At 28.2% G+C, this 23,906-nt stretch overlaps 5 protein-coding genes across 7 annotated transcripts in view; 3 read left to right on the plus strand and 2 right to left on the minus strand.

Moving 5' to 3' along the window:
• Window positions 1-172: 172 nt before the first annotated feature.
• Window positions 173-1,602, plus strand: LOC102653935. The gene has a single exon (XM_006563979.3). The coding sequence runs from the start codon at window positions 228-230 to the stop codon at window positions 1,527-1,529; it is 1,302 nt and encodes a 433-aa protein (XP_006564042.1). The 5' UTR covers window positions 173-227; the 3' UTR covers window positions 1,530-1,602.
• A 207-nt stretch (window positions 1,603-1,809) lies between these two features.
• On the minus strand, window positions 1,810-11,495 carry LOC550808 (WD repeat-containing protein 75). The gene is made up of 15 exons (XM_006563981.3): window positions 11,217-11,495; window positions 10,822-11,023; window positions 10,532-10,710; window positions 10,327-10,446; window positions 10,050-10,237; window positions 9,820-9,978; window positions 9,504-9,697; window positions 9,252-9,436; window positions 9,029-9,192; window positions 8,758-8,944; window positions 8,508-8,686; window positions 8,266-8,438; window positions 7,951-8,136; window positions 2,231-2,349; window positions 1,810-2,042 (listed from the first exon to the last, which is right to left on the minus strand). The coding sequence occupies exons 1-15, from the start codon at window positions 11,345-11,347 to the stop codon at window positions 1,847-1,849; spliced, it is 2,562 nt and encodes an 853-aa protein (XP_006564044.2). The 5' UTR covers window positions 11,348-11,495; the 3' UTR covers window positions 1,810-1,846.
• On the plus strand, window positions 4,800-7,299 carry LOC100578666. 2 transcript variants are annotated; one of them, XM_016911475.2, is made up of 3 exons: window positions 4,800-5,166; window positions 5,395-5,615; window positions 7,059-7,299. In XM_016911475.2, exons 2-3 carry the CDS (start codon window positions 5,517-5,519, stop codon window positions 7,176-7,178), a joined length of 219 nt encoding a protein of 72 aa, XP_016766964.1. In that variant the 5' UTR covers window positions 4,800-5,166; window positions 5,395-5,516; the 3' UTR covers window positions 7,179-7,299. The 2 variants fall into 2 exon arrangements, with proteins under 2 accessions (XP_016766964.1, XP_026295290.1); XM_026439505.1 differs by having other exon boundaries at window positions 4,807-5,166; window positions 7,074-7,299.
• A 3,423-nt stretch (window positions 11,496-14,918) lies between the features above and the next one.
• Window positions 14,919-19,556, minus strand: LOC725474 (polycomb group protein Pc). Its single transcript, XM_001121316.5, has 5 exons — window positions 19,165-19,556; window positions 17,521-17,564; window positions 17,321-17,444; window positions 16,552-16,965; window positions 14,919-16,383 (listed from the first exon to the last, which is right to left on the minus strand). Exons 1-5 carry the CDS (start codon window positions 19,222-19,224, stop codon window positions 15,763-15,765), a joined length of 1,263 nt encoding a protein of 420 aa, XP_001121316.2. The 5' UTR covers window positions 19,225-19,556; the 3' UTR covers window positions 14,919-15,762.
• A 232-nt stretch (window positions 19,557-19,788) lies between these two features.
• Window positions 19,789-23,906, plus strand: part of LOC408741 (ras-related protein Rab-37) — a 236,822-nt gene continuing 232,704 nt past the window's right edge. The window contains exon 1 of one of the 2 annotated variants that reach the window (XM_016911227.2): window positions 19,789-20,186. The gene's annotated coding sequence lies outside the window, so the exon portion shown is untranslated. Of the gene's footprint in view, window positions 20,187-23,383; window positions 23,579-23,906 lie in introns of those variants that run through there. The other variant, XM_016911228.2, reaches the window with a different exon arrangement.

A 23,906-nucleotide genomic window follows, 5' to 3' on the forward strand; every position in this document is an offset into this window, starting at 1 on the left:
TAATATAGTTTAATAATATAAATAATAATATAGTTTAATAATATAGATAATATAACATATGTTCTATATTAACATGATCCGAAAATTTATGGCTGTTTTATCTTTATATTATTTATCAGTAAATATACATACGAAATTAAAGATATAAATATCCTCTTGTAAATACACCATAAATACATAAAGAAATCACTTTATCATTGATACTTATATAAAGACTATTCCACGATATGATATTTACTTTTTCGACCATGTCAAAATCAGAGTTAGAAATTGAAATCGCATCAGAATGCTTGAATGATAAAAAATTATTTTCTAATATTCATAGTTATAATTTGTTCACATTTCAAGAAGTGCAAACTCTAGTTAAACGTATCTCAAGTGATAAAGCAGTTGTGCAAAAGTACTCTCTGAGATCATATTCTGATGGAAAGCTTGGATTTCTCGGATCCCATCAAAGGCTCAATGTGGAAATTAAAACCACAAATGGAAAAGATATGCTAACTTTTTTTGTTAAAACTGTACCATATGATTTACCGGTTCAAGCTGAATACGTGCTCGATAAATGTGTCTTTTTGAAAGAAAAAATTTTTTACCGTGACATAATTCCACAATTATATCATGATTATAAAGGTGAACCATGGACGGCAACTTGTTTCTTAGTAAAAAAAAATTTGTTATTATTCGAAGATTTAAGTACCAAGGGTTACTCATTGAGAAATAAATTGTTCAACAAGGAACTCATTGTGTCTAGTTTAACAAGCATTGCTAAATTACATGCATGCTCTTTGTTGGCAGAAGCACGTCTTGGAAAATCTTTGAAGGAATTATACCCGCAAGCTTTTGTAGAAAATGCTTTCTCTGAGACTGGAAAAACTAGTGAATGGTTTGATGTAAGTGTAAATGCTATAATTGCCATCGCTAAACATCTTAATCTGGATGTTAGTTTAATACCAAAAACTTGTAAAGAAGTATATGCAGCTTTAAAAATGTCATCTATAAAAAAGAATGTAATTAGTCACGGAGATTTATGGGGAAATAATCTAATGTTCAGTAATAGTGTACCTCCGAAATGTCTGTTGATTGATTTTCAATTGATCAGATATTCTCCTTTGGCGCATGATGTAGCACAACTCCTATATCTTTGTACTGATCGTGATTTTCGAGTAACCTGGGAAGAAACTATGCTAAAGCATTACTATAGTATGTTATGTGACACTCTAAATTCGACAAAAACAATTTCTGTGGAAATTCCAGCTTGGTCAGAATTAATTGAAGGAATAGAAGAACAGAGATTAGCCGCTATAATTACTGCGGCTATATATTTTCAAACTGTATTATTAGATGAGAAATTGGGAGCAGAAATTTTGGGTAATCCTAACAGTTATCATGAATTTGAATTTAAAAATAGAAATGAAACAGTACTTAAATTCATGGAAATTGATCCAATATATAATAAACGTTTAACAGAAATTGTTACTGAGTTAGTTGAGTTTAGTTTTCGGTTAAATGAATTACCAAAACCAACATAATTTTTATTAGATAATTAATAGAGCACATTTTTTTTGCACTTTAAGACATATTTTCATTAAAAATTATGTTAATTATTGCAAGATATTTTAAATATGTACAATATTATATAAATATATATATATATATATATATATATATATATATATATATATATATATCGTATTTGTCAATGTAATAAATAATTCATGAAATGAATTGTATCTGTATTTGTTTAGTGATTCAAAAAAGACTAAATTATTTATCTTGCAATTTTACAAATAATTAATTTTTTAAATGTGAAAATAATATGAATAAACAAAATAAAATTTATACTAAATCAATGTTCAATTTCTTCTCGATCTGGAAGTATAGTTGAGAGAAAAGACCAATTATGATCAACCAGTTGCACTTTTGTTTCATCAACATCATTGATTTCAATTACACGTGGTGATTCCTGTTTTTTTGATCGTGATAATTCTCCTTCACTTTCTTCAGCTGAATCCTCTTGTAAATCTTTTTGAGTTATGTTATCTCTATAAAAATTAAAATAAAAATAAGTTATATAAGTATTATATCATAATTTTTAATAAAATATAATAAATAACAAAAATTATTTAAAAATTTGTTCGATTATTTTCAAATTTGAATTTGAATTTGAATTTATAACTCATTTGCAATGATTTGCTATAATTTATTAAAATTAAAAATTATATCAAATTACTTATCGACTTTATCATCTATTGATTGAGTTTTAGATACAGATGACGACAACAGGGATGTAATAAATGATGTGCATAACATTTTCATGGGCGGTAAAGTGTGGGCTGAAACGCTGAGGAGCTGAAACATAATTAATATTTGTTTAAATATCAAAAATCATTAAATTTTTAATATATTAAAAATTTGTTTGAGATTGATTTATTTGTTTGTTTGAGAAATAAAAAATGATATAAAAAAATAAAATAGTATAAATAAAGATAAAACATGATTTGAAGAGGATAAAATAAGAAAGAATATGTTAAGTAAAGAAATAGTTAGGAAAAATATAAATATTTATAATATTTATTCATGAATTTATAAATTAATAACGCGCGTTTATTTCTTTAATCATATTTATGATGTTAGTGATGACCAATTAATTAATTAGTCTTAAGGCTGACGCAAACACACCCCCAAACGAAAATTTCTGCAATTTCTGCAATCTTCTACTTCAGATCTAGGTTGACACATTTCTTTCAACCTACACAAATATTCTTCTCAGTATATATTAATTTTCGTCAGAAAATAGCTAGAAAAGATGAAGTAAAAAAACAAGTAATGTTACTGCGAAAAATCTAAATACACACACTCCGTATATTTAATTTAATATAATTTCGCTTAATCTATAAGATATTTCTAACTAATAAAAAATTCTTTAAAGAATTATTAGTTTAAAGTAATCCGATTGATTTTAAAAAAATTTATAAAAAAATTTATAAAAAAAAATATACAGAATAAATAAAATTAACAATTGTTAAGAATGCATTAAAAATATATTTAAATGCATATGTAGATAATGTATAGATATAAATATAAAGATATCGTTTAGTAAAATTATATGAAACAATAAATTATCAAAAATGAATTCAATTTCAAAGAAATAATATTAATTGTATAAGTTTACAAGAGAATGCTAACTAACTTAAAACAATTTAACAAGATAGAATGCTCGTTTCGACATATATCTACATATAAAAGGAATACGATTTTATTAATAGGTAATGTAACAATCAGGACAGCTCCCACGAGAGATAAGACTTTGTTCCTAGCTTCCCCAACAGGTTCGTCCTGACCTGGTTTTATCGGAACATTTGCAAATAGTTCCGGAACGGCGTTGAAAACCACCGTTCTCCATTTTGCATCGTAACGAAAATGAATAAAGGAACATACTGTTGATTCTTTATTCTTAGTTTATTAATCTTTTGGAAGAATTAATTAAAAGAAAATTTAATTAAAATCAAAACATACTCTACATGAATGTATCATTTTTATCGGAATAAAATTATAAGAATGAAAAATTGAGAAATATTGAGAAAAAAATAAAATGTATGTTAATTATTATTATTTGAAATTTATAATATGAAATGAATTATTAGATTAGATTTAAGAATTTAAGAAAACAAATTTAAGAAAATATTGATTTGAATATAAATATTGAAAATAAATATATCTGGTTCTTTGATATACATTCTTAGAATGGTTTATAAAGAGAAATAGTTACGAGATGACTGATAAAGAATTAACTATTCTACAGAACTGACGTAATTTGTAAGAAAGTAGTGAGTTAGCGGATATCCGTCTACTGAAGTAATAACGTAGATGCTGTCTAATTAATTACAAAGTACATGTTTTACGTTCATTTTTATGACATCATTAAACATCTTTAAATTTTATGCACTTATTATTTATATTTTGAAATATTTTCATAAATATTTAAAAAATATAAAAATAAATTATAATATATTTCTTTTTTGAAAAGAATATAAAGAATAGATAAATAAATTTCTATTATCTATATTTATTATCTATATAAATTTTATTTAAATTATAAGATTTTATTCAAAAACTATATAAATAACAAGAACGTTTAATAATAAGTAAAATCTTTTCTTTAAAGTTAATAAAATTGTTATTCCAATTTATTTTTTCATGCACAAAATATATAAATTAACATTTATATATGTTATATAAATTTTCTATAAATGTTAAAAAGATGGCATGCATTAATCCCTGAAAAATCTTTAAAATTAATTATTCAAAATATAATGTATTTGTGTTCTCCATAATGTTATCATTAATGATTATGTGGCCTTAGGGACCGCAGAAACTCGGTGATGATCCTTAATTTGCTTAGCCTCCAGACGCTGAAAGCAATCTCCAAATAGGACAAGATTTAACTTTTAGACAAGCTGATATTATCGCGTTCATTTAAATGATCGCACATTGAATGAGAGAGTATATAAGATAGTTTGAACAATGTTTCTTTCTTTCTTTGTTTTCCGTCAACTTGTTGCTCTAACTCGCTCATGATAAGGGAAACTCGGTCTATTGATTTTGTATTGCTTTTAAAGCAGTGAAATTTTATAACAGTATACATACATGTGTCTACTCAAGTTCAATCTCCATTATTCTCGAGAATATTTCCATATGTGATGATCAATTTATTTTTTAACAATTTATATTTTCAATCAATCAATTAATTATATATCTTTTATCATTCCAAAAAGAAGTAAAAGAGTAATGAGATGAAATATTATTTTTCTTCCTTTTTCTTCTTTTTTATTTTATGAAAAATATCAATACTATGTAATTTAATATTTAGGACTTCTTTCAAACAATATTCTTCAATGTTATTCGTGAAGAAATATTTAAAGCTCAGATTTTTTAAAAATCTATTCAAGTTGTGATATACTTGGATAATTTGCAAAATCAAATCGAATTTATCATTTTCTTAAATAATGCACAATCGAAGATTTTTTTGTCGAAGACAATGCCCTAGGTCAGAAGGACAACTGGAACGCCGTGAGAGGGTGGGAGTGCGGAGAAGTATTAAATCATAGCGAGGCCACTTCCGAAGTCAGTTCTACGTTGAACGTCCAGACAAGAAATTCTTCCTTGGTAACTATTCATCGATTATTTTATCGAAAAATTTATCATTTTCTTCTTCTGTTTTTTCTTTATAAACTTTTTTATGAAGTTTCACTCAATACTTTTATTATAAAATAAAAAATAAGAAAGAACAGATAAATTTAAATAGAAGATATTGAAATCTCTCTAGATAATATTTTGCAATTTATCTGATAATCTTCATTGAATTTAATTCCAGTCAATTTTTATGTTTAACAGAATTCTTCAAATATTTCATTAAAGTAAGCAGTAATAAGCTTGTGATTGTGTTTCTGAAGTGAATCTTCTTGTGCATTAAAAAAAGTTAGAAGAAAATTTTATTATCATTAACAATATTGGTTATGAAGTTAACAGCGTGGAATTTTGTGTTGTGCATCCTGGTAACTGTTTTCTTTTTGGCGGTTACCACATCTGCATATCCTGCTAGCAATCCAGAAATAGTAAGTATCTCTTTTGATATTTTATCTTCTTCGTAAAATATGAAATTCAAATTTCGATACCACCTATAAGTTATTTCATTTTCTTTTAATTAGTAAAAATTTCATTATATATTTCATATTATTATTGTATATATATATATATATTTCAACTTAAAATATTGTTTCTTGATGCGGATCTTGTTTGAAATTCAACCACGTGTTGAAAATGGCGCGTGGGCAATTGATTCATAAAATTGCGTTCCTCTTAAGGAATTAGGAATGTAAAAGCGGTAAAAAGAAGATATAATAGACAAACAGAGAAAGTCGTGATCACAATTCAACCTATAATATAGAAAGTGAGAATGTCCTGCAAATATTTAAAAATTTTTAAATTGGAATATAATAAGTGGAATATATTCTTTAAAATGAAGCAATTTCTTTTACTTTATTAATTATTAGTTATTCCATTCCGATCATTTAATTTTATTTTCATTAAAAAAAAATAATAATAATAATCATTGTATAATAAGCTCAAAGCGATAATTATAAAAAATTATGTTTTTCTGGATCAGAAAATGTTATCATTAATTGAGTTTGCATCGACAAAATAAAACAAATAGATAAAGAAGAGTATATTACACGTGTATATTTGATAATTTTATTTGGGATGACATAATTCAGTCATCAGTATTCAAATTACAAAAAACTATATAATGGGAGTTTCAAATTAATTTTATAATTTATTATGTACAAAATGTATCAAAAATAAAAAGAAATTTTTTATATTCATTTTATGAATTAATAAGAAGATAAATAGAGATAAATTCATATTTTCCGCCTGCACGTGGGATGCATATGCAAGCAAAAGTGGACGTTGCTCGCAAGCGGTTCTTATTAAATCAATCTCTTTTCCTCCACTTGTATTGGTATATCTAATCAAATTGAACTGTAGGTGGTATCGTAAACAGAGTTCATACTTGTGAGAATTCCTTTCGAATCGTTCATTATTAATTTTACAAAAAAAAAAAAAAAAAAAAAAAAAAAGAAAAAACTTATAATTTGGCGAATTTCTTTTTAAATATTTGTAAAATACTTTTTTATATGTGTATATGTATATATTTATAATATAATGTTTTATTATAAGATTAGAATTAAAATAAAATTGGAAAAAAATATCATTTTTTGTATAAAAATAATTTCAAATTTTTTTTGTATATAAATTTTTTCATTTACTAAAGAAATATATTTAAAAATTTACTAATTATGTTTAAATTCAAATCTAATTTATATAAATGAAAATTGATTTTTTTTTAATGTATCATAAAATAAATTATGAAATTATTATAAAAGAAAAAGTTCAAATTATAATTTTCTTTTACTGAGAAACAATTGTTATGATTTTTATATGCTATTTATATTTAAATAATTTGAATTTTATTAAATATAGTCAATTATTTTTTTAAGATGTATAACTTGCAGGCGATCGAAAATATGCGACAGATTCCGCAATGGCATTGTTTGCGCTACAGAAAATTTGATCTCGTACGCCGCTGTCGGAATTACCGTTTAGGAAGAAAACATTGACAAATACAAAATCATCGCAATTCAAGATGGATGAATACAAATAAGTCATTATATTTTAAGTTTCATCGTCCAACTATTTTAAATATTCTATTGCATATGTTTAAACTTATATAACAATGAATAACAAGTTATAATAATATTTCTATAGAATTTGTAAATTATTTATAAATTTAGTTCATAAATTGAGCAATATAAATAATATATATTTTAATTTAATTTTTTATATTGTATTATCTATATTAAGACTGTAGATTAAGATTTTAAAATTAATCTTTAAAATTAATCTTTTATTTTATATAAATTAGAAAGAACATATATATATATATATATATATATATATATATATATATATATATATATAAAATGTATGAGAATATCCCATGAGATAAATAATTTTTATTTTTCTAAGATAAAAATTTTAATAAAATTCATTATTCGTTATGTTATTGATATTATTTATATTTCTATATTTTTTACTTAATTATTTATATTACATTATATGAAAAACTGTATGTAAATAAATGCTCTTTGATCTCATCATAAAATGAGAATATGTTAAAATAAAATTATTTTAATATAAATAATTATTTTCATTAAAATAAAATTATTTTAATATAAATAATTATTTTCATTAAAATAAAATTATTTTTTTAATATTAAAATATTTTGGAATTAATATTACCTACTTAATAAATTTATTTCCTAATTAAGACATAAAAAGACATAAAAAGAATAAATGTATAATTATAAAAGTATATTTAAATTCACTTACTTCTTCCACTATTCCTTTTCCTGGTACTCCTAATTGTTCATACGTAAATGGTGCAGCTGTTTTCGTGTCCTTAATAGTTTTAGTCGCTATTAGATTACTAAAAGCAGTTGCAGGAACATTTGTATTTGTAGATAAGATTTCGAGAGAAATAGTCACTTCAGATTCTGGTTCCAATGTTAGTAATTCCTACAAACAAATTTATTATAATGGATGTAAATATTTGGATGTAAATTATTATATAAAATAATTTTTTAATGATTCTTTCATTATATTAAATCATCTTATGTATATTTATATATTTATCATGCTACATACTTGATTAGAATCTAAAAAAAAAAGCTGTGATCTTCGTTGCCATATCTTGTATGATGAATCTCGTTTCTCTCGTAAATGTGGTACAAAAGCGGCTGCCAAAATTGAACTATTATTTTCAATGACATTTTTTTTTGTATAGATAGGTGACGATTTTTGAGGTGTGAATATAAACACTGAAATTAATTAATTAATTCCTATTTAAAAATGAATTTGATATTTTGTTAGACAAGTTGTAAACTTACATGAATTATCAGTTGTGAAAACAGCCATATATGTTGATTTTGGATCTGCTGTAAGAGTTGCAACTTTTAAAGATACACTCCATATTAATGTAAGTGATAAAATGTTCCACACTGCAATGTGATGTGCAGAAGCTGCTATAACAAGATGACAAGCTTCTTGCTTTCCAAATTCAATTTGTCTAACAAAATACGAATAATAATGAAAATAATGTATTATTTTATTAATACCACTATTATTTATAATACTTACGTCACTGGATACTGATATTGGCTATGTGTAAGGCTACATTTAAATGTACAAGTATCTGGAGTCCACATTGTTACACTAGAATCAAAACCAATTCCAATTAATGAACCATCTATTGAGAAACCAGCATCTGATACAGGTAGATTTCTATAATCTCCTATACTGTGACACTGCCAATATTTTGTTTTTTCTGCAACACATTTAATCTTAAAATTTAATATAAAATGATATAAAACAATATAAAATAAAAATGAAATATATAAATTTTACATACTGAACATAGACAAAGGTTCTACAAGATGCCATAATTTAAATTTTTTATCTTTGCCAGTTGTAACTGCCAGTGCTTCATCTTCATCAAATAATGTACTTGGTTGAAAATGCAAAGCATTAATACCACCTTCATGAGGAAGTTCAATCGATGTATTTAAAGCATACCTAATGATTAATATATTATTTTAGAATTTATATGTCGAAAAAATATTTTTTACACTTACATTTGTTGTATGGCATCATATTTCCAAAATTTTAATCTTACTTCTATACATGATACATTATCATTTCGTTCTTCAATAGTTGCCATCCATATACCATTGTTATTTAATGCTATTTTTGTAACTTCCGTATTTACAATAATTGCATTGCGTTCTTGTGTTAAAAAATTTTGTGCCGTAATATTTATCTAAGAATTTATCAATAGTTACATACAAATTTTTTTTACAAGTTTTTTTCTTATTATTATTACTTACATTATATAATAAACTTTTTGTATGAGTGTTATAAAATTGAACATGTCCAGTGCGACTATTTAATACTAAACAATTAGTACGTGGATCAACAATAAGACCAGCAGGAAATAAATCTTTAGAAGATAAACTTACACCCCATGTAAAATTTTGTATAACTGAAGTCAATTTTCTTTGTGGATTTACAACTACAATACCTACATATTATACATATTTTAAAAACATATTTTTCTTAATAGAAAATATTAATAATAATAATAATAATAAACTGCAAAAGAAAATGGATGAATTATAAAATAATATTAAAAAATATTTATACCATTATCTAAAGTAGATACAGCAACATATAAATTATCTGGAGCTATAGTAAGATGTTTAATAGGTGCAGGTAATCGTGGAAGAAAAGATTTCTGATGTGGATTTGCTAAAACCCATTTCACTAATACACATTCTCCTCCTCCTGTATACATATGTCCTCCTATGATATTTAATAATAGATGTATATATCTTAAAATTCAAAAAAATATTAAATATATATATATAATATACCTGATTTACTGAATACTATTTCTGTAACAGGTAATGTATGCCAATGATAAACAGCTGTATAAGGTCTTATTTGAAATAAACCTTTCCATACTACTGCACGACCAGTTGAATCTCCTGTGGCAACACATTCTTCTTCTGGATGTCCAGCAATACATGTTGGCCTTCTACCAGTTCTACCAGTTTTGTGTCTATCATAAAATCAAACAATATTTAAATATTTTTTATTAAATTCTTATTCAATTTTAAATATTCCATTTTTTTATGTAAAGATATTTACAATTTGTCAATAAGATTTCTTGATGGATTTAATATATGTAAATCTACATCATGAAGAATAGCTATTAAATTTTCTCCATGATTTCCAATTACATCAATATAATATTCATGTGAATTTGTTCTGCAATAATAAGCAAAAATATATAAAAAATTGAAGAAAATTTTAATTCATAAGAAGAATTCATTAAAGAGAAAATTTTTCTTACGATATACATGTGGATTTTGTACAAACTCCATTATCTAAATCAAATAAAACTATATAAATTTTAGTATTGCATTTAGAAATATATGTTACTAACACTTGTTTTAATTCATTTCCTTTATGAGTTTTATAATTTACAATATGAAATGTTTTTATTTTTGGTTCTTCTTGAAATTTCAATTTCTGCAAAAAAAATGATAACAATAGAATTAATAAACAATAGATTATGAAAATTCTGAAAAAATATAATATATGATTTTATATATTGTTATAAAATACATTTAATATTCATACTAATTTTTTGGTGATAATTCCACTTTGACAACTCCAAAAATTTAGTTCTCCATTTTCTGTGCAAGCAATGATTAGATTAGGATTTTCAGGATGTACAATTAATCCTGCAATTCTAAAACTTGCTGGTTCTAATTCTTTTACAAAATCTCCAGTTTGTGTACTATAAGCTCTTATAACATGTTTCCATACTATATACAATAATCTATAATAATAAATGTATATAATATAATATAAATTGGATAATAAATTTAAAACTCTCTATTTTATTTCAATTAGTTGAAAAATTAGAATTAAAAAAATGATAAAAGTAAATCATAAAAGTTTTAGGATTTTTGATTCCCAAAGCAATATTTTACTAAAAAAAAATTCATACTTAATATAGTATTAAAACTTACTCTCCATCATGAGAAAAAATTGGTCGTTGATCAATTATACTACCTCCACCTTTTCTCGTAAGAACTAAATCATCTACATCTATTATTTCAATATTTTTAGATTGGCGCCGAGTACTCAATTTCATTTGCATTTTGTTATTTAATTCGTAAAACAATAAATTTTTTAATAATTACATGTGGTATTATAAAACTCATATATTAATAACACAACAAAATATAAAATATATATAAAAAAATTATATTTTGACAACTACACGTGTTTAATGTAATTAACCAAATTATACATTAATCACATGGTACCTTGTTGCATCCAAATATTGAAGCAAACTTCATATGTCATTTATACAACTGTGTCAAAAAAATACCTAGATATATTTTTAACTGTAAGAAAATTATATATTTTTTCATTAAAATAAAATTTACGTTTTTATATATGATTCTTATATATTTAATAAAAAATTATAAATAAAAATATAAATAATAAAATATATATATATTTCAAAAATATGCAATCAGTTTAAAAAAATATTTATCGATTATATCAAATAAAATTATATTTTAGCGTCATCTATAAAAATGAGGATTAAATATTGAATATTAAATATTGATGAAAAACAAGAAAAGAAAATAATAAGAAAAAGATAAAAATTGAATAAAAAATATTAAAATCAAAGTCATCTTCAAAATTCTGCAAATCAAATAAAAAGAAAAGATAAAAAACAAGAAAGAAAGATAGAAATATAATAAGAATAAATAATTAGCGCCATCTTTTAAAATCCTAAAGCAATATAAGTTAAAAAAATAAATAAATAAATATAATGACACTAATTTTCCATTTAATTTTTTTACTTTTTTTTTTGGAATCCTTGTAATTCCGTTTTTAATATTTTTTTATTTCTTTTTTTGCTTTTTTTTTAAATTCATTTTTTGATTAAGAAAAGATGAAAAAATATGACTTACTGTTAATAAATGTCGTAATGGTACAATAATAGCTTTTCATTTATATATTGCAATAACAATATATATAATTTTGTGTTTAAACACAAAATTTTTATGCAACTTTAAAAAATAAAACCTGTATTTGATATGCCTAAATGATAACGTAATGGCAAAATTGTGGCAAAACTGATTTTCTTTCATTCAATAACTGTATTTTGATGGTAAGATTACACACTAACTTATCGATAATAATATAAGTAGTTACTTATAGATTTCTACCAACAACAACAACCGATATATTTTTATTTGTATGTCTTTATCTTATATTGGTAAAACAGTTTATCTATCTTTAAAAAGTAGAAAATTTATACAATGATAAGTTATTATTTATCAACTCCATCGGTATTAATTAAAAATACAAAATTAATAAATAATTAATATGTGTAATCTATTTTCTTGAATTTCTATTTGCACTCATATTATTTATAAAATATTGGTAACAAATATTATTTGTCTAATATTTTTATGTTAATAAAAAAAAAAAAAAAAAGAAAAAGAAAAAAAAAAAAAGAAAAAAAAATATGTATAACAAAATACTGATTATATTAGTATTAAACATAATATACTCTGTTCAAAAAAATATTTTCGAGTAACTGTTGCTTTATTCTCCCTTAACTTTACATATTATAATAACATAAATGAAAACTTAGAAAAAGAGAGAAAAACAGATCAGATTAGAAACTGCATTAATAAATAAAGCGCATAGATTATTCGGCTTTGAGTGGATGGAAAACAAGTACTGCACGCGAGCAAAAATTCAAATAAAGATTTTATTGAAATATAAGGAATCTGTACCAGACAGAACTAAAATTGCCGTTTAGAATTTGGTACTACCGGGGTTCATATATCGTATATGCCTGCGTAATCGCTCTTTCACTTTCTTTCTTTTTCCGTGAATGTGTATGTGTAGTTTTTTTTTTTTAATTATTATAAGTAGAGTCTGAATATTCTATAAGTACAGAAACAATGTTAAAGGTACGCGCAGTCTATCTCAAAGTCTCTAAAGCTAAAAAGGATTCTCTAGACCTGCAGTTTGCGATTTTACATTTACAACTTAAAGGGGTTTTTGCTTTTGTTTTCTATTTACAATTACGATAACTGAAAGGTCTAAAGCTACGAGTTCTCTTTCATTCTCACTCATTCTTTTCTTACTCTATTATCATAGAGTTGTAAGTGTCCGACTATTTACAATTTTTACAGAATATTTCTCTCTTAATATACAGAATGTGTTGGTTTACACAATTGGATTACACAACAATTTAATAAACGTTTATTTAAATCCCTTACAATAGAAATTGTAAGGAATCACGCGACTTAATTGTACACAATTAATCCCATTTTATTTCTCATTTAAAAAGATAAAAATTATCATTCCCTATTTCTCTTGAAAATCGATCGTACAATTAGGGAAAGAATAAAATATTAATATTAAATATTTAACATTCGTTGCAGAGATGTATTAACTTGTTTTAAATAATTAATAAAATTTTCTAAATTATAATAATAATAATAATAATAATATTAAAGAAAACTTGTTCGAACGAGGCTCGTTTTTCGTCAAATGGGACGTATCGTGCACATATAGTCTCTAATAATACTATACTAAGAATGTAAAAACCTAAAAACTTTTCTTTCTTTATATTAGTTACAATAAATAAGCAACGTATATGATTTTTTTCTTTTTAAGTTTTACGATTATATAATTATATCACGGATTTACTGGTTCTGAAATTGGTGCATACGCGCGCCAATTGTACGGTGGAAATCGTTGAAAAAATGAAAAGAAAAGAAAAAAAAAAAAAAAAAAAAAAAAAAAAAAAAGTAAAATAAAGTAAAATAAACAGTAAAAAATAAAAAAAGTAAATCATGATATTTGAAAAAGTTTTAGCGACATTAATTAATTTGGATAAAAATTGTTAGAATTTGGTTGTTGTACTCAATTCTCTGTTCAGGATGACCGTTTTCGAGGTAGGAACATCTCTATTTGGTGAATACATGTCGACAACCTATCTTAAAAAATAAAATGGCGCTTTCGCAAGGATATGCATAAATACTTCTCGATATACATATATATATATATATATATATATATATATATATATATATATATATATACATACACACACATATACATATATACATATATATCGTTGGAATTAAATGTCGCACGTGTAAAAACGTATGATGCGCAGTCAGTCCTTAAATTCGAATAAGAGGAAAAAAAAGAAGAAAACACATTTGACAGTATAAAAAAATGCAACAGCTAACACATTTAAACAATACTTCATCGATTCGTAACAAAAACTCCGATAACCGATATAGAACACGTTATAGAGATTATAATAAAATGATCGTCTATTATATTGTACGTGTATGATAAACGTACGTCGTTTTCCTTCTCTTTTTCAATTTGTTTATCAATATGTATTGAATTGTATGTGTGTATATCTGTGATGTTACAATTTGAAAAAAATCAGTAATGCCTTCGTGTCTCTACAAATTTAAAATTTACAAATAAATAATATATATTGTATATTTCTTTTTTTGTGACACAATTATTATTTGCTAAGAAAAAGAGAAAAAAATCAGAATAATATTCATCGTTAAATATAATATAATATCATAATGTTTGAGAAATATGTTAATAAGATAACAGTTCTTTTTTTTCAATCCCATACTCGAAAATTTTTTTTTCATATTTTCTTAAATCGCTTCTACGAAGCTGCTTTGATTATTCTAAAAACGAATTAGAAAAATATTTCTTTCCAGATCTGTACTATTTTTATCATAGTATTTAAAAATTTGAAATCAACTAATTTACAAGGTATACTATTATTTCTGCAGAGTTCTAATACAAGCGAAAATGCAATCAATGAGAAAATGTATTTATCTTTTAAAATGTCTCGTTCAGATCTTTTTGCATTTTTCTCTGTTTTAATGCAGAGATTTATGGACTATCAAGCGTTTTAAAAAATGTACAAGTATATATCACGACGTGACAGCGACTCATGACGTACCGTTGTTCTTTTGCATAAGGTTGTCGCATGATGATAGTCTTACTATCTTTTATCCATTGATAATCACACAATAATTTTTCACTCAACATACTGGAAATCTGACTATTCAATTTTGTTGTTTGCAATAAAATTCATAAGATATCATATCCATAATTTTAGATTCTCATATTTTTTGCTTCTGAAAGTTCTTGGAACTTCGTTCAGAATACATAATATACCAGAAACTTCGAGTTAATAAATTTTTTCATAATTTACGCATAACTTTGATCTTCTTTGTAACCACAAAAAAATCCGTTTTACTTTTTTTTTAGAAAAACGTTCTTATATATGTATAGCTCAATATCGTCACATAATATATGATTACATATATATATATATATATATACATAAGAGAAAACATATATACATATATATATATATATATATATAACCATCTTCGGCTCTACACTTTAACGTGTGAAAATAATTTATATTTACAAGCGTGGTTCAGTATTAGAAATTCACAATAAAGCGTCCTTATTCCGAACTTGTTAATAGATATCGCTCTTCGGATCTCTCTCTCGGAAGAATCCTTTTTCAGTCTTACACTCCCTGATGGTAACGGTCTTCAAATTCACCGTCACGTCTGTAATGAACACTTGATCGGCAACTGGATTCCTTGCATGCCAATAATCCGTACCAGGACTCGAAAGAGGAATATACATGTCTGTTTTCGTAATTTCCGTTTGTTTCACGCTCGATGTATTGTTATTATTGTTGTTGTTATTGTTAGTGTGGTTATTATTATTGTTATGACTATGATGCCCATTAACAACAGTTGATAACCTGTTGTTATTCGTGTATGAATCCGTAGGACTGGGTGACTTGTGACCATTCGTATCTACCGCCACAGCTCCGTTCGACTTCTCTTGTTTTTGCTCAGACAAGTGCCTCTTTTTGGTAGGCTGTTCCAGAGGAGTATCTATTTGAGGAGACAAAGGTGCGGGTGGCGCACGTGGCAACGAGGGTGGAGGACCATGAGGCACATCGGCTTCGGCACGCTTTTTCTCTTGTACTGCAGGAGCTGGCGTTGTTGGCATTGCTGGCAGCGGTTCTTCTGGTGTCGACTTCACACTCGATGATGATGGCCTTCTGCCGTTAACCTTGTGACTCTGGAATGAAATTTAGGATATCTTAATTGTTATAAAGTTGTTTTTTATTATAATTTTTATTATAAATATTTCATAATTTCAATGTACAAAAATTTTCAAAAATAAATTTTAAATGATTATTATAGAGAATAAATTAATAACAATTTAGGAATGTGAATGAATACTTACGTGATAAGAGGGAGATGTTGGATTACTCTTTAGTGGCAATAGTCGAGGAATCTTATTTGGTGGAGGACTTCCACTTGGACTTGTAGTAATAGTAACACCAATTTTTCCCGATTCTTTGCTAAGAACTTCAGCTTTTCTTTTTGTACCACTCGGTTCTCTCCTGGGCAATAGAGGACTATCTACACTGCTATTGGAACTATCTGAATCGACGCTGAAAGCGGATGCCGATAATTCTGGAGCTGTGGGCGATTCGTGCCCATCGAGGGAACTCGGAAGCGTGTCTTCATCAGGTGCAACGGGATTTAGACGAGGAGCAGAAGTGCTACCAGTAGTTGATTCGTCTTGACTATCTTCTCCGACTCTCTCGTCTCCACCTGGTTCTTCTTCAACAACCATGTTGGCCAAAACATGTTCCTGATATACGAGGAAATTTTTAATTTCATAACGTTTATATATATTATCATATAATTCTTCAAAAATTGTAGAAAATAATAAAACGTTATTTAATTTTAAAAAATTTAAGAATGTAATATTATTTAATATAAATTTAATTCTTAATAACGTATTTCATTTCGATCAAAAATTTTTAAAATTCAATATAAATTTAATTCTTAATAATGTTTTATTTAATCCAAAATTTAAAAAATGATCATACTTATAATTTGAAAATATATAGATATAATAGTGAATCATATTACGCGGAAATTTTTATAAAATTAAAAAATTGAAAATAATATTATTTTTTACAGAAATATGAATAATTATTTACACTATATCTAGTATCCCTCCGTCTAGGTCTTCTTGTAGTTACATCTCCACCTTTTTGACTTTCTTCGTATAATTCGATTAATCTGACGTCTAAAATGTTCTCTTCAGGTTCCCATGTGTTATATCTGTAAAGAGAAAAATTATATTCTTAATTTATTTGAAGAAATCTCATAATATTTATCAGTTTTATTTTTCACTTACTTTTTGCTCCATCCCTTCCACTTTACGAAATATTCTACTTTACCCTATAAAAAACAAAAATGATTTATAATTACAAAAAAATATTTACGCAAAAAATTAATAGATATGAAAACTAAATTTGATAATTAAATATATAACTATACTATACTCGTAATATTTTTTTAAATTTATGAAAATATTATTAAATAAATAATAATATAAATATAAATATTATTAATTTGTTACATATTTTTTTCAATGTTTAACTGTAAAAATATTTATTTATGGATTGTCAATTTAAATGTTATATTTATAGTTAGTACAATAAGAATTAAATTTTTAAAATGATTTTAAAAAATTTAAACATTTTTATTATATTTTTCATCTGTCATCATATTATGCAAATAAATAATTTCTATAAAATAAAGATTTACATTCGAAAAAGATATATATTTTTTCATTTTTTTTTTAATATCATTTAATATTAAATATTAAAATTAAAATACCAATTATAACAATTATATCAATAAATCTTTTAAATCGTCCCTTTATTTCTCAATAAAAAGTATCTATTAATAAAAAAAGAAGAAAGATTCTTAACATTTGGTAGCAATGTTCGAAATCCAGATGATTTTTGTAATTTTTGAAAACATACGAATGGAAATTAATTAATTTATATAGTTTATAAAATTATAGATAATTTTGATTTGATTTGATATATATAAATGTAATGAGGATTTAAAATAAAAAACGAGTTTACAATTTTTATTCCATTTCGTCTATCGACAAAAAAACTCTTGGCGCCAGTCCTCGTTGATTACGATATTGAAATGTGGTTGATCGCAAAGATCCATTTCGCGCGTCTGCGTCAAACAACGGATTTTCGAATCTATCTCGTAAGAGCGTACGGTCGATAAAACGGGCGGTGTTGACTTCTACGAGAGCTGCTCATACGACTCACCTATTGGCCGTCGGCCAACGAACGAAAGCATGCCGACCGATCGAGGTGCGCAGCCAGTGTGACAGTTGAAAAACAATGACATAACTGTGCAGGTATAGGACACGTCGGTTTATCGCGCATGAGCCGTTCGCAGCTGAGAAGTCTCGCGTGTTTTATGTCGATTTACAACGTTGCCAATCTCAACCAGTATCGTTACTTTACTCCGAAGATTACCGGTATGGTAAAAACGCATAAATTCTTGTATAAGTTGTGACTGTTATAAAAATATATTACTATAAAAATTCATGCGGTAATAAATCAAAATGTAAAATACGATAATTTAAAAAATTTTGACGGAAAAATAAATATAATATTTTTATAAATATATTCTTATAGAAAATATAGAACTTATAATCTTAAACACGTAAATAAATGAACTAAAATAGATCGTTAAGATTTTGTTTACGATAGAATATAAAAAAATGAATAAATATATTTTATGTTAAATGATTATGTATCAATAAAACGTGTTTGTTCGAGTTCGAAGAGAGATATCGAGAGCATCATACACGATAGAAATCGCCACGGGAGGGGCAAAATTGTCGGAATGATAGTGGGAAAGAGAAAGATCATGAAGAGGGGAGGAACCGGCAACGGCGCATAGACAAACAGATTCCATATAGTGGCGCTATCTGCCGGTGACGGTTCGCAGTTCTCTTACTTACCCGCTTTTCCCTCTTCTTCGTAATCCGTTCCGCAGCGTAAACTCTGTCACCTAGATCCATGATGTTTTAATCCTTGTTTTTTAGATGCGTATGAAAGTTGTTAATATATCCAATAAGAAAGTGATGCGTGTCACTGAAATACACCACTGAGCAATGTAACACCATATGTAAACACAAAAAACGCGCGTCCCATCGGAAAGGGAATTTCAAGCGGCACAGTTTGCGCGCCTGAGTTTCTTCTTCGTGTGTTCACGCACAATAATCTTGTGTACGATATTCGTCGAGCACTCGAAATACTCGACTGCGTTTCGTTTTGTTTCGAAGTTGTGTTAGATTTGGTGTCTGTGTTGGCCGGCAACACGTTTTCTGCTTCTGCTGGTGTTGCTGCTCCCTTCGTGCAAGATCGGGGTTCGTGACGTCAGCAATTCCCCCTCACCTCGTAAACACCAAACATGGCCGTCGTACGGATATACGCTGATCGAGTGCGTCCCAAACTGATGGTGAAAATTAACGTCGATATAGGCACTAGCAACTTGTGGATCCGCGTACGAAGTGCGGAAAACCGTTTTCAAGCCCCGTGAACGCTCTACAGTCTCTTTATATGCAAATATTTAAAAACTGGAGCGATCGACTCACAGCGTCTAGCACATTCTGCGGATCGAGGCCGACTAGAGCCGAGGTCTGCCGAACTCCCCTCGCAAGCTTAGTGGACTCGCCCGACCCGCTCGAGGTTAGAAGGGGAGGGGGTAACGGTAGAGAAAGAGTATCGAAGGGGAAGGGAGAAACTCTCAACGGTACGTGCGCCGCACACGAGAGAGAGAAAGAGAGAAAGCAAAAGGAGGAGAGTGTGATTGAGTGACCGAGGACGAGAGGGGTAGGGAGAAGAGGGAGAAAAGAGCAAGCGCAATGGAGGTAGAAAAGAGAGACGGCACGACCAGGAGCGCCGTCCTCGGAACAAGAAAGCTGCCTGCCTGCTTGCCTGCCTGCCGCCTGCTAGCCAGCCACCCCAAGTTCCCTTCTAGGTACGTGTATGCGTATATTTGTGTATGAGAGTAGTCGATGCAACGTTGCCAACTCTATTTCGTCGATAGCACCGCACCAAATGTCACTAGTGTATTATACGATAAAATTAAAAATCTACTATGTCGTCGTTATATTTATCACTTAATATTACAATTTGAATAAGTCAATCACTGTGTCTTCCTAAAAATACACTTATAGTTTAATTACGATATTTCACAAATCGAGATACCGCTTTTGCTGTATTCGCGCCCACGATTTGACAACACTGTATCCTCTTGCGACGTACTGTCACACTACATAACACTACCGCACGACTTCGGCTGTCGCATACGATGCTTTTACAGTAAACAGACGTTTAAATCGGATTATCTGACAAAATCGTAAACTCGTTGTAACGATAACACACCGTATCGAATAAAATCGACGCAAGATATAGCGCGTCGCAATAAACGGGCGGCGCTGTATGTGAAAACGTGTGCAACCTCAACGGATCCCGAAATGAGAGTGTCCTCTCCTGTGTCGACGAACACACAGGGAGAGCGGTTGAGCGAAGGAAAAGGAGAGGGATAGAAAAGGAGTGAGAGAGTTAGATGGGGAAGCCTGCTCTTCTCCGTCCTTCGGCGTAAATAGCAGGATAAAAAAGCCACGATAGTGGCGCTCGATTGGTGGGATTCTCGAAGCGCCACCAATGCTTCTAACCCCGCACAGCACGGCGACCAATCGACGAGTGGCACAGCCCACGTCCATTCCCCTCGACTCGTCCAGAAGGCGGGCTCACGGACAATCGTCGGTCGACGGTTCAGTTCGAGGTCCCCATTGCCGTACCGCGCGCGTCCCTGTATTCCCCTCGACAACAGCCTTTCCGTTTTGCCGCAACTTTCCCCCTCTGTGTATGTTAAAACAGAGACAGCAAATTCTCTCCCTCTCCAGCACTCTTCCCCTTGTGCAGGAAACCCGAATAGCGGAGCACTACCGTGCCACCGGTCATATCTCGTTCTCTGTCTTTCCTTCTTTCTCTTTAACGCCCACGGGTGTGTAAAGCCGTATATATCGCGTATATGCTGTCGCGTAGGGCGGGCACGTGGGTGAGGGGCACAAGGAGAAGTACATATATACATTTACATATATATATATTATATATATATATACGAGCGCACATCGTCACAAGCATTTCCCCTCTCCATAGCCACGTCGGCGGTGGCCGACCACCGTTGGTATTGAAATATCCTGGCCCTGGAGAGCCAAGTAGCCGTGCAGCGATGCCGCTTCTCTTTATAACCACTACGCTCTGCACCAAGAGACCGATCTTCCTTTCCTTTCCTCTTCCCCACCCTTTCTCATCGCATGCACCTTTCCCCTTTCTTCGTCTCTTTGTCTACGTCTTCCGCCCTCCCTCCATCTTCTGCACCCTTCTCCCTTCACTCCGTCTGGTTGAAATGTTCGTAATCCGTCTCTGTGCCCTTGTTCAGGCGGCTTGTTGGCGGGATGGATGTTGCGTACCCTCTTTTACGACTTCGTTTTTCCCCTTCTCTCTTTTCCCGTCTGATTTGAGTTTCGCCTCCCTTTGAAGAGCAATCAATTGTTGTACGAAGTGTTGTACGCAACCCTATGACCGATGTACAAAAGCAAAAATACCAACGTCGCGCGATCGGCTTTCTCAAGTCGCGCGCTATTGCGCAACCATGGAATACACAAAGCCAATATAGATGGCGTGCCGCGGGTACGCAGCTTATGGCACGTCCCCTCCTTTTTCTTTTTTCCTTTGCATAAGCAATGCTCTTCTTTGTTCTTTGTCATAGTTATTGTTACTTCACGTTTTTAATGTAATTTCGTTAATTTTAAATATCGTCTAAAGAAATTTATTTAAAGTAATTTTAAATTTTTTTAGATTTTAATGTACTTCAAATGCGAAATTTTTAGATTTGTTACTTCATTTGTATAATAATCTATAATAAATTAAAGATGAAAGATGATTTTAATTTAATTTTAGAATTTAGTACTAATTGCGTAATCGTAAGATATATATGTTACAATTGCGATCTTGACAAATATATTCTATGGATCACGTAAATTCGTATAAGTTACATATACTTTGTAAGTTACATATACTACATAAGTTACATATAATTTGAAATCACTATACTATCCTTATAGTAAATCCTTATGATAAACAAAGGAACATGAACAAAATAAATAATAAAAATGAGAGAATATGTAAAAATACAGTAGTGACCAAGAGATGGCGGCTAGCTAATTAAAGCTGCGCAAGAACGCGATAAGCAAGGGCAAACGCGCACGTAGTCGCAGCGCACGCGACCAAAGATACGGGAGAACGATGAGGCCACTGATTCGTGTTTCTCATTATGCGGGCCGTCCATCGCGGACACGGCAACGTCGAAAGCAGGGCGTGGCGCGTTCTTTGTGGATCTAAATCGAATAGTACTTCGTGTCGGTTAAAAAGTCTTTTATCAAATATCGAAATCATTTCTATTACTTATATATCTTTCAAGAATACAATCATATTGCCATATATCTTTATTGTATCATGTTTATGTCTAGATCTTGTGTTCGTGAACTATAGTTTGAGGTTAAAAAAAGTCATGTATAGGTTAAGAGATAATATTTATAAGGATGTACATGAAAACAATGATATATATCATATAGAGATAAAGGAACATGCTTAAATATAATATGCATGATATATATTGCTGAAAATATCGAATTGGAGATTCGATCGATTGTAAATATCACAAAATCAATCGGAAGTTTTAAAAGTTATATAAAAATAAGCATGATAACGTTGCATGGAATCGTTGATAATCATTGCACACGTAAGATTGAACAATATTTTATATATTCATGATAATTTATTTCTTTATTATTAATTTATTTCTTCATTATTGTTATATGTACAGGTTATCTGTACATAGTTATATGTACACATATAACTATATACACATCTGTACACAGGTTATATGTACAGGTTAAAAACAATTATTATTACAAATAAGTGTTAAATGAATGTGACAATCGATAGATATATTTTATATATCGACTTTTTAATCCATTACTTTCGTATCGTTGTCATTATCGATTAATCGCATTTCGTAGTAAGAAATCGATTATCGATTAACTTGCAGGTTCGTGACAAGGCAGCCATCTTAATTTTATCAAAGTAGTTTATTGTGCAATTTTACATTTAGTGATTGTTTAATTTACTTAATTGATAAATAACTAATAAATATCGAAAATGACATAATGAAATTAGACAATTTACATTTTATAGTGTATTGTGTACGAAACTATGGTTCAATGTATATTCAAACAGTTTCGACGTGCACGAGCATTCGAGAAAGATCCATTAGAAGTGAATAATCGTTTGGTAGAAAATGTGAGTATTTAATAATTCGGAATCAATTCATGATATTAAGGTAAAATTTTTCGTATATCTTTCTTTATCATTTGTCATGTGATTATACAAGAGTCATCGCTATTCGACAAAATGTTGTCAAAATAATCGATGTGTTTTAGGTTAGTTTATTTGAAGACTCGTACGAAGTTAGTTTGAAAATTAGAAACGCATTATTGTATTATTCATCATTATTATTATTATTTTCTAAGATATTATTAATAGAATTCTAAAACATTTTTTAATTTTAACAATCGTGAAACGAAAATTATTGAAAATATCGCAAATCTTAAAAACTTTATATTCAATT

The sequence above is a fragment of the Apis mellifera genome, linkage group LG3, assembly GCF_003254395.2.
Source record: "Apis mellifera strain DH4 linkage group LG3, Amel_HAv3.1, whole genome shotgun sequence".
Classification (NCBI taxonomy): domain Eukaryota; kingdom Metazoa; phylum Arthropoda; class Insecta; order Hymenoptera; family Apidae; genus Apis; species Apis mellifera.

Excerpts from the sequence above, each read along its gene's own strand:
- LOC100578666 (XM_016911475.2), top strand. The coding sequence starts at position 5,517 with ATGAAGTTAACAGCGTGGAATTTTGTGTTGTGCATCCTGGTAACTGTT. Across the intron at positions 5,616-7,058 it reads CTGCTAGCAATCCAGAAATA|ATGTATAACTTGCAGGCGAT; the intron begins GTAAGTATCTCT and ends TATTTTTTTAAG.
- LOC550808 (XM_006563981.3), bottom strand. The coding sequence starts at position 11,347 with ATGCAAATGAAATTGAGTACTCGGCGCCAATCTAAAAATATTGAAATA. Across the intron at positions 11,024-11,216 it reads ATTTTTTCTCATGATGGAGA|ATTATTGTATATAGTATGGA; the intron begins GTAAGTTTTAAT and ends TTATTATTATAG. Across the intron at positions 10,447-10,531 it reads ACAAAATCCACATGTATATC|AACAAATTCACATGAATATT; the intron begins GTAAGAAAAATT and ends TTATTATTGCAG.
- LOC102653935 (XM_006563979.3), top strand. The coding sequence starts at position 228 with ATGATATTTACTTTTTCGACCATGTCAAAATCAGAGTTAGAAATTGAA.
- LOC725474 (XM_001121316.5), bottom strand. The coding sequence starts at position 19,224 with ATGGATCTAGGTGACAGAGTTTACGCTGCGGAACGGATTACGAAGAAG. Across the intron at positions 17,565-19,164 it reads CGAAGAAGAGGGAAAAGCGG|GGTAAAGTAGAATATTTCGT; the intron begins GTAAGTAAGAGA and ends TGTTTTTTATAG. Across the intron at positions 17,445-17,520 it reads TGGAAGGGATGGAGCAAAAA|ATATAACACATGGGAACCTG; the intron begins GTAAGTGAAAAA and ends TTCTCTTTACAG.